This window comes from Psammomys obesus, unplaced genomic scaffold (genome assembly GCF_907164565.1).
Source record: "Psammomys obesus unplaced genomic scaffold, mPsaObe1.curated_primary_1811, whole genome shotgun sequence".
NCBI lineage: Eukaryota > Metazoa > Chordata > Mammalia > Rodentia > Muridae > Psammomys > Psammomys obesus.
In genome coordinates this window covers 5,377,932-5,388,987 of record NW_026591598.1, presented here as the reverse complement: position 1 = coordinate 5,388,987, position 11,056 = coordinate 5,377,932, and the positions used below count along the sequence as shown (strand labels likewise).

The following is an 11,056-nucleotide window of genomic DNA, read 5'->3' as shown; positions in this document are numbered from 1 at the left end:
GATAGATAGATAGATAGATAGATAGATAGATAGATAGATAGATAGATGATAGATAGATGTGCTAATTTGCTTTTAGTAAATACTCGTTTTATAAGCATGTAGAACCTTATTTATATTTTAAAAACTATATTTTAATCATATTCTTAAAAATAAATAACTAAATGGTTCAAACAACAGAAACTTATTTTATTTTGGTTTTTTTTCCTAAACATAATATTTTTATGTTCCTTACTTCATATTATTAGTGTTTCCCTCCTTTAAGACTTCAGTTGTATTTCCTGGCCTCTTTATAATATAATGACACAATAAATATTTGAAATTTAATTTTAGAAATATAATTACAATGAAAAATTGCTTCTCAATGATTTAATTTTTATTAAGAATATTAAAAAAAATTTACTATCCTAACTTGTGCTGATATGTCAAAAGAAAATATCATTTTCTAAGAGTGAACTTTATGGTTTGGTACTATAGTTAATAATTAGGTAAGAAGCTGGGTGCAGTGGCACATGCCTAAAATCCTAGCACTCAGGGAAGCAGAGAAGGCGGATCTCTGTGAGTTCAAGGACAGCCTGGTCTACAAAGCAAGTCCAGGACAGCCAAGGCCACATAGAGAAACCCCATCTTTAAAAACCAAATTAATATGACATGATATGATATATGATATGATATGATATGATATGATATGATATGATATGATATGAAAAATTACACTGTGGTAGGGTTTCTCTTGACATTTTGTACTGGGTAATTCTTTGCTGAGCGTGGAGGTGCAATTCTGTACATTGTAGAATATTTGGAAATATCCAGCCTCCACTCACTAGTTACCAGTGATTATCACCTAGTTGTAACAGTCACAGAAGTCTTCTTGGGAGCTGGGAATGTAGCTTAGTGGTGGAGCACTTGCCTAATGTATGCCAAGGCCCTGGATTATTTGCTCACAGCAACACACACACACACACACACACACACACACACAGTTTCTCCAAGGACATTACCCAATGTCCCAGGATGAAGGGTGGGCAAAATCAGATGGGCAGATGAAAATTACTGCACTATAAGAATTATAAATACAAAAGTGAAATTATTTAAAGTATAATTAACACCTGAATTACTAAATTGGCCAATATGGCAGCCAGGAGTTTGTATAACTATTTAATTTAATTTAATTTAATTTAATTTAATTTAATTTAAACTTTCAGTTTATCAGGCACATTAGCTACATTTCATATACTCAGTGACATGCTTCTAATGATTGCCATATTAACACAAGCATAAAACATCATCTCAGGAAATTATGTTTCCCAGCACTACTTATAAAAATTCCTGCTTGGCATGGTGGTGCAGGTCTGCACTAGGAAGGCAGAGGCAGGAGGATCTTTGTGAGTTCAAGGGCAGCCTGGTCTATATATCAAGCAAGTCCCAGGGCAGTCAGGACTACATAGAGAGACCCTGTCCTTCCCTCCACCCCCCAAAAGAAACCCAAGACACTGAACACTATCAGCTGATATGCCAGGCATGGAGGCACACCCCATAATCCCAGGTCTCAGAAAACTAAGGGAGGAAAATACATTCAAGGCTAGATTGAACAACTCATCAAGACCCTGTCTTATAACAAAATGAAAAGTGTGGAGGATATAGTTCAGTGTAGGACACAAGCCTGGTATGCACAAGCGTTGAGTACCTCAAAAAGGTTTTTTTTTTTTTTTCTTCAGCTGAGGATTTAAAACCATTTCTCTGCTTTCTAGAGTTAGCCTGGAATCCTTGAATTACTGAAGTCATAAATGGACTACAGTGATCTAGAAATTTAAAATTATTTGCTACATTATATTGTGCATTTTTTCTGAGAGTTTATTGCTTTCATCTGATTCTCAAAGGGGTCAATAACTCCATAAGAAGGTAGAGATCACCTGCTTTAAGAATTATTTGGAGGAACCCAAGGGTGGTGGCGCACACCTTTAATCCCAGCACTCAGGAGGCAAAGACAGGTGGGTCTTTGTGAGTTAAAGGCCAGCCTGGACTATATAACAAGTTCCAGCCAGGGCTACATAGAGAGACCCTGTCTCAAAAGAATTATTTTGAAGTATGACAAGATGGCTCAAAGGGCAAATTCACATGCCACCAAGCTTGGCAACCTTGATCCCAAGAACCCACACTGTGGAAGAAAAGAGCCAATTCCTGCAAATTGTCCTCCTATCTCTACATTCATGTGTGTATGAATGCACACACAAATAAATATTTTTTAAAGTTATTCAGGTTCCATTTTAGTAATCACTATTTTTGAGAGTATATTAATAAATTAAGAAAATTACTTAATAAGATTGTTACTCTAGTTCTGACAAAAGGACCAGATTTTTTTGTGTGTGCACTACCTTCATGAATTGTAGAAGGGCTTCTTTCCTGGACTTTATGAAGCTCTGATCGTCAGTTACTACGTGAAAAGGGGCTCTTTAAATACTTATGCTCTCATTTCTGAGTTTGCAAATATCTGAGTTTACTGTAAATGCTTTTTTTCTAGTGGAGAATTTTGTCCCTGATATTTGGGCTTAGCAAATTATAGGATTTTCTTTTTTAATAAATAGAGCTTGATAGACTAAGAAAAATATTTGGTATTAAGTCTGTCTTTATTGTAACAATTATTAGTAATGTCATGTAAAACTTCCTAATATCACATTGCTTGTATCACAGATTTTTCTGCCTGCTCAGAGTGTTGAGGTTTTATAGTAGTGAACAGACTGGGTAAGTACTTTTGTGGAATTTCTGTAACTTTCATTTTTCTTGTTGGGAACAGGTCTGAAGGTTGAAGTGACTCACTGTGGAGCAATGAGACGGAAATACCGAGTTTGTAATGTAACAAGAAGGCCGGCCAGCCACCAAACGTAAGAAAAGCTGCAGTTTACCACAGCAGTGAAGTGGGGCAGCTTACTCTAAGTAAGGGATTGGGTCGTTCACCAGCTCTTAATGGGATAAGAGTTGTTCATGTCAGCTCTTCTTTTTTCCAGCTTTCCTTTACAGTTAGAAAATGGCCAGACTGTGGAGAGAACTGTAGCTCAGTACTTCAGAGAAAAGTACACTCTTCAGCTCAAGTACCCACACCTTCCCTGTCTGCAAGTGGGGCAGGAGCAGAAGCACACATACCTGCCACTAGAAGTAATGTCTTACACTGCTTATGATCAGCTTCTATTCATCTTTCTCTGTGTGTGTTCATGTGAATGTGCTTTCGTGTGGTGTGTGTGTGCAGGCACATGCTGCACATGCATGTTTGTGTAGGCCAGAGGATGACTCAAGAGTCTTTCATAGGCCCGGCATGATGCTGCACGCCTGTAATCCCAGCCCTTAGGGAGGCGGAGGCAGGCAGATCTCTGTGAGATCGAGGCCAGCCTGGTCAACAAAGTGAGTCCAGGACAGCCAAGACTACACAGGGAAACCCTGTCTTGAAAAACCAAAAATAAACAAATAAATAAATAAATAGGTAAGAGTCTTCCCATATTGCTATCCATCTGTTTTTCTAGACAAAGTCTCTCATTGAATCAGGAACTTATTGCTTTAGCTAGACCTATTTCTCTACCCTCCTTTTCCATTCCTCTTCCCCTGGCATTGGAGTTACAGGTATACACCACCACACCTAGTTTTTTACATTAGTGCTACAGATCTGAGCTCAGGTCTTTATACAGTAAGTGCTTTACCCAAAGAGCCATCTCCTTGCCTGTTCATCATTCTTTTAGGGTCTTTTATGACCTATGATTTATCTGAGTCACATTTCTTTTGGAATTTGAACATTTTTTTAAATTCTCAGTTTTTTTCTATATTTCACTTAAAAAGGTAGTATGTGTCTCAGTTGGAGTGCCTATTGCTGTGATAAAACACCATGACCATTAGCAACTTGAGGAGGAAAGGATTTATTTGGCTTACATTTCTACCTCACTGTCCATTGTCAAAAGAAGTCAGGACAGGAATTCAAACAAGCCAGGAACCTAGAGGCAGGAGCTGATACAGAGGCCATAGAGGGGTGCTGCTTACTGGCCTGCTCCCCATGGTTTTCTTATAGAACCTAGGACCACAGTCATAGGAAAGGTACCACCTACAATGGGCTGGGCCCTCCCCCATTGATCACTAATTAAGAAAATGCCCTACAGCCTGATCTTATGGAGGCATTTTCTTTATTAAGGTTCCCTCCCCTACGGTGACTATAGCTGGTGTCACACTGACATAAAGCTAGCCAACACAGTATGAAAAACATTTACCCATAATTCTATCATTGTTAGCATGTTTCTTTATTTGTCTTTCAGTGTTTTTATCTTGTATTCCTTTTCCCTAACTATAATTATGTGATCATGTGTACTTTTGTTCTCTACATCTTTTCTTTAACATACTAGTAAAAAGAATTGATTTAATAAACTAGATTTTAAAATTATATTTAACATTGTCATTAAGTGAGTGAGATCTAACAAAAATATGTACATTCTATAAATTGTTCTACTTCTAGGTCTGTAACATTGTGGCTGGGCAACGGTGTATCAAGAAACTAACAGACAATCAGACTTCTACCATGATTAAGGCAACAGCAAGATCTGCACCAGATAGACAAGAGGAGATTAGCAGATTGGTTAGTACATAATTCTAGAAATGGGATCTACAGTTCACTAGGGTGAGCTACTCAAAAACCATGTCCTCACCAGCTGATGCCACATTACCACTTCATGAACTGTCAGAATTAAAGATCTTGGAGCCAAGTGTGGTGGCGCATGCCTTTAATCCCAGCACTTAGGAGGCAGAAGAAGGCAGATCTCCGAGAGATTGTGGCAAGAGTGGTCTACATAGAACATTCCAGGACAACTAGAACTATACATTGAGACCTTGTCTCAAGAAGAAAAGAAAAAGAGAGAGATATTATGGAATAATCCAGTGGTATGGGAGAGGGCAAACAATAGTAAATTATATGAAAAGGGTTTGGTTCTTCTAATTTAACTCTAGGCCAATTAAATCTAGGGAACAGATTCATCAGAACTAATGTTTTAATATAATTAACTGAACCTCCCCTAAAAGAAGAGGAAAGGAAACCATCAAATATTCTCATGAGAAATATAAAAATTTTGATAGTCAGTGTAGAATTTCTTAGCTACTAGTGGCAGGCTGACAACTGCATATCTCATGCCTATAATCCCAGCTCTCAGGAGGCTGGGGTAGGGGGATCATCTTAAACTCTGGCCCTTTTTGAGCTACATAGACAACCTTATCTCTAAACAAACAAACAGCTGGGCCTTCTGAGTCATACCTGTTATCCCAACACTTGGCAGACTGAGGTAGGAGGATTACCATGAGTTGAAGGCTAACTCAACCTAGACTACAAAGAACCATTTTCAACAAACTAGTTTCAGTAATGCATGGCTCCCTCTGTCTTGTGGTAGAGGAGGGACAGGTTGCTAGTACCACTTAATAAAATTCACATTGCTACTCTACAATGTACATATACTTCAAAACATGATGTTGTGCCCAGTGAAAACACATAGTAGATTTTACAAGGCTCCTGGCAAAGAAACTGCTGCTCTAGACCCTCAATCGGTATTCCAGGAAGGTGGAGCCATTCTGTTGATCTACCATGGCTAGAGGAACTTCCTGAACTATGTCACATTGTTACAGAATGGAAAAATACAAGTTTTAAATTTTATTTTTTTCTAAGATTTGATTAAATGAGATGTGTCTCAATGTTTGTGTCTCAGTCAGAGTGCCTGTTGCTGTGATAAAGCACTGTGATAAAGCAGCTTGAGGACTTAGACTTGGCGTATACTTCTACCTCATTGCTCCTCATCAGAGGACATCAGGACAGGAACTCGAGCAGGCCAGGAACCTGGAGGCAGGAGCTGATGTGGAGGCCATGGAGGGGTGCTGCTTACTGGCTTGCTCCCCAGGGCATGCTCTACCTGCTTTCTTGTAGAACCCAGGACCACCAGCCCAGGGATGGAACCATCCACAATGGGCTAGGTGCTCCCCCATCAATCACTAATTAAGGAAATGTCCTTAGCCTGTTCTTATAGAGGCAACTGAGATGCCTTCCTTTCAGATAATTCTAGTTTGTGGATCTGAGTTTGAGAAGCAAGGGCCACACAGACAAACCCTGCCTCAAAAAACAAAAACCAACCAAACAAAAATCTATGTATATCATAAGGCAGTTGTGAAAAACATGATGAGGCACTTATTACCAAGCATGTCATGTAGTAAATCTTCATAAGTATTTTTAACCTTATTGTAGAGAGACTAGCAGACACCAAAAGTGACTGATAGACTTGGAGGAGAGTCATTACTGCCTAGTTTAGAAAGTGGCTTTTTCTACATATTGTTAGAAGGTTATGTTTAAGTATTTGGGTTATATAGTTTGTTAACAGACTTCTTACTCAGATTTGACACTGCCTTTCTTTTCCTAAACTGTCACCTTGAGAACAAGTAAGTATGTTTTAAAAAATAGCTAATAGCATACCTCAGGGTAAGATATAACACTGAACAGCCTTGTAGTCTTTCTTTGACTCTATGTATGGATATGTTATGTAACATTTATAATCTATAACTGATGCTAGCTTTTTATCTAATTTTATTATTTCTAATAAATATATATGCATTAATATATCTGAAAATATTGAAGTAAATTTATGTAAATTAAAAATGTAAGTTATAAAGCAGGTAGCGAGAAAAAATGTCTTTACTATTTACTGTCAGACTTTATATAAAACAAATTTTAGTATTCCTAGATTTTTTTATATTCAGAGAGCTTTTTGTTTTTATTTTTACTAATTAAGCTCTACCTGTCCAATCAGCAGTTCATATTCCATTTTAGATAAATATTTCTCTCTCCTGAAATTGCTTAATTATTTAAAATCATCATTTTCATGGGTCACAGATGTTGAAGTATATAATTCAACCTAATATCTACATTTAAGTTTTTAATAAATTACCAAGGTATCCATAGACTTCCTACAGTCCTTGACTCACAATCTTCAAGATAACATGCTATGCCTTAGAGTCAGGACACGGTTGATTATACTTTTACACAACATATGGTTGGCATAATGAAAGAAAAAGAGGCAGTTCTAGCAAGCATAGTAAGAGGTTCAGGGAAAGTCTGAGGATACTGACAGATCTTTTCTGTTGTTAGGTAAGAAGTGCAAATTATGAAACAGATCCATTTGTTCAGGAGTTTCAGTTTAAAGTGCGGGATGAAATGGCCCACGTAACTGGACGTGTACTTCCAGCACCGATGCTGCAGTATGGAGGACGGGTAAAGCCTATCAGTAATGCTCTGCTCATGCATGCATAACTTGCTAAGGATGGAGGAAATGCTACTCTAAGTCTTGAACTTATTATTTCATTGTGTCAACAGTACATTGAGTGTTCTGTTGGTTTCAAGGTGAATTTCTTTGGTTGAACCTAGCATAATTTTTTACACATACGTGTTCATTTATTGAGGGGATACACGTGTGCCTCAGTGCCCATGTGGAAGTCAAGGGGTAATTTAAGGGAGTTGGGTTCTCTCCTTCCACCGTAGGAGTTCTTGTGTGGGGTAGGGTATCAAACTCAGGCCATCAGACTTGGGGGCAAGTGCCCTTGCCTGCTGAACCCTCTTGCTGGCCTCTTACTGTACTTTTTGGTTTTAGAAGTATAAATAATAGTGATTTAGAACAGTCAGCTCCACAGAGAGTACTAAGGATGTATAAGTTGAAAATTTTGAAATGCTTGCTTGAGCTCACTTGAAATGCATTGTCTGTGAAACTTTTTGTTTTCCTGCCATGTTATTTCTCTTACAGAACCGGACCGTAGCAACCCCAAGCCATGGAGTGTGGGACATGCGAGGAAAACAGTTCCACACGGGAGTTGAAATCAAAATGTGGGCTATAGCTTGTTTTGCCACACAGAGGCAGTGCAGAGAAGAAATACTGAAGTAAGGTGTTCCATTGGTTTGGTTTGGGGACCTTTTGTGTTTGGGATTTAATTTTTTTTTTTTTTTTTTTTGGTTCACTAGGGGTGAACCTGGGACCTTGTACCTCCGATAGGCTGTATCACTGAACTGTACCCCAGAACTGCACTCCAATTTTAAATTATTCATCTCATAGTCCAACAAATGTCGCCGCTATATGGAATTTATTAACCAGTGAACCTTCAAAACTATTTCTCCCGTCCAGCTGGGATCACCTATTATTCCGGTTACATAAGAGGAAATTGGTCTGCATGTCCATGTGCGCCCACACATTGCAAGTGTGTGTAGATGTGCTGTTTGTTCATGTAGAGGCCAGACTGACATCAGCCTAAGATGTCAGTTATCGGGCATTATCCACTTCCTGTTTGACCCCAGTCTCTCACTGGCCTTGAACTCACTGAAAAGTGAGTGAAAAGGCAAAGGTTGTCAACTTGATAAGGAAAGAAAATGTTTCATGCTGAAGTTCCAAATATGTACATTAAGAATGAATATTTTATTCTGAAATTATAAAGCCTGGTGTTGTGGTACATACCTTTAATCCCAGCACTGGGAGGCAGAGGCAGGCAGATCTCTGAGTTCAAGGCCACCCTGGTCTATAGAGTGAGTTCCAGGATAGCCAGGGCTACAGAGAAATCCTGTCCCCAAAAAAAAAAAATTTAAAAAATAAATAAATAAATAAATGAGATGAGATGAAAAACAAAGAGAAAGAAAAAAAAGGAATTATAAAGAAAAAATTATGTAAATTTATTTGTTATACCTGGGACTTCAAAAATTATAGCCATTGGTTAAGATCAAAAGACATTAAATTATAGGATCTAGTACCACCTACAATTTAAACATCCATCAGGGATCTTGTATGTGTGAATATGTATGTATGTATGTGTACATGTTTGTGTGCAGACATGTACATATATGTTGAAGCCAGAAGTTGATTTTAGGAGTCTTCCTCAATCACCTTCTACCTTTTTTTTTTTTTTTTTTTTTTGAGACGGGGTATCTTACTGAATCTGAAATTCATTGATTTAATTAAATTGGTTGGCCAGCAAGCCCCAGGGATCCTCCAGTTTCCACCTCCTCAGTGCTGACAATACAGACATACACTGCAAATCTTTTACAAACTAGGCCATTCCCACAGCCCACTGGGGACTCTGATCATACCCCCAGAGGAGGAAGGGAGATTGCTCGAGGTTACTGGCACCCTCCGCTGCCTTCAACAGGGCGATGTGGTGAGCTTTTCTATATGGAGCAAGCACAAAAATCTTTGCTTCCTCTCCATTACTCTCTTTCTTTCTTTTTTCCAGATAGGCTTTCTCTGTGTAGCCTTAGCTGTCCTGGAGCTTACTTTGTAAACCAGGCTGACCTCAAACTCAGAAGTCTGCCTGCCTCTGCCTCCCGAGCGCTTGGATTAAAGGTGGGTGCCACCATGTCCAGCTTCCATTTTGTTCTTAAATTCTTCGTTACTGTTTGGTAGCTTGGAGCTAGAGATATATGGCTCAGTGTAGAGTACTTGCTAAACATACACATATGGTTTAAACATACACAGACGTGGGTTTAATCCTCAGTACTACACACACACAAGATAAAATTCTTTGTACATTTTGTCTAGACAAAGGTTTTCTATGTACTGGTTTTACCTTCTTTAGAGGTTTCACGGACCAGCTGCGGAAGATCTCCAAGGATGCAGGGATGCCCATCCAGGGCCAGCCATGTTTCTGCAAGTATGCACAGGGGGCAGACAGTGTGGAGCCCATGTTCCGGCATCTAAAGAACACCTACTCGGGACTGCAGCTCATTATCGTCATCCTGCCGGGGAAGACACCAGTCTATGGTGAGGATGGTTTAAAACTGTGTTTTCGGGGTGAGAGTTTAGCTCATTGCCAGAGCACTGGCCTAATATACACAGACCTGGGTTTGCTCTCCAGCCCTGCGGCGACGACAGAAATGCTACATTTTATTCTTCCCGTGTTTAATATTATCTTTATAATTAGATAACCAAAAACTTACAAATACTAAATACATTTGTTGTTTTAAAGAAGTAAATCCCAATCGTTTGATTTTACTAATAAAGACTCAGGAGCCACATGCAAGGGTGAAAGCCTATGAGCTTAGAGAGGCAGAGAAAGCACCCAGCTGAGCTTTATACTCAGCTCGCGTCCCAGAAGGAAAAAGCCCTTCCTCCTTCTCCACAGTGTCTTTAAATATCGTTTAACTCAAAGTCCCTCCTTTCTACTTCCTGTGCTTCTCTCTATCCTTCCTCCAGACTTCCTCTCACTCTGTATGTTTTTTTTTTTTCCCTTGTTCACTTCCTGTCAATCGGGTTGCTTGCTCAAACTCTTGACCTAAGGCTAACTTTATTTAATCCTGTTTACAAAAAGCTCTTGAATTAAAGGTGTGTGTTAGGGCTACGACACATTTATACGATGTTATTTAAAACCACATATTAGCTGGCGGTGGCACATGTCTTTAATCCCAGGAGGCAAAGACAGGCAAATTTCTGAGTTTGAGGCCAGACTGGTCTATAGAGTGAGTTTCAGGACAGCCAGTACTACACAGAGAAATCCTGTCTCAAAAACCCAAAACATCAACAACAACAAAGACAAACTCACATATTATTATTACTTTAAAGAAAAGCCTACAAGCTAAATGTTAAGAAGGAAGAGGAGGAGGAGACAACTCTGGGGCTGGAAAGATGGCTCAGAGGTTAAGGCACTGGCTGCTCTTCCAGAGGTCCTGAGTTTAATTCTCAGCAACCACATGGTAGCTCACAACCATCAGTTCCCTCTTCTAGCATGCCGGTGTATATGCTGTTGTTTGTTTTTTTAAAGGAGACTCTGAGAAATTAATTCTATATCTAAAAGAGACACCACAAGCAGTAGTAAAGGAAGGAATTGTTTAACAAAATGGCATTGGGATAGCTTGAGTAGCAGGAGGAAGTCGTAGGTTTAAAGCACAGATTCTGGAGTTAGACTGTGTTGCTCAGTGTTCAGGCATTTCAGGTTGTACTGCCTGTGTAGGTGGCTCAATTACCTAATGTAGTAAGCTTCACTTTCTTTACCTGTGGAAGTGTGATACTATAGTACCTACCCCTAT

General features: G+C 39.0%; 1 protein-coding gene across 1 annotated transcript in view; it reads left to right on the top strand.

Annotated features, from left to right (window-relative positions):
- Nucleotides 1-11,056, top strand: part of Ago3 (argonaute RISC catalytic component 3) — an 87,661-nt gene that overhangs the window by 56,272 nt on the left and 20,333 nt on the right. The window contains exons 7-12 of the mRNA XM_055611338.1: nt 2,792-2,879; nt 3,003-3,150; nt 4,487-4,606; nt 7,148-7,270; nt 7,797-7,930; nt 9,610-9,794. Coding sequence (XP_055467313.1) covers nt 2,792-2,879; nt 3,003-3,150; nt 4,487-4,606; nt 7,148-7,270; nt 7,797-7,930; nt 9,610-9,794 — 798 coding nt within the window. The remainder of the gene's footprint in view (nt 1-2,791; nt 2,880-3,002; nt 3,151-4,486; nt 4,607-7,147; nt 7,271-7,796; nt 7,931-9,609; nt 9,795-11,056) is intronic.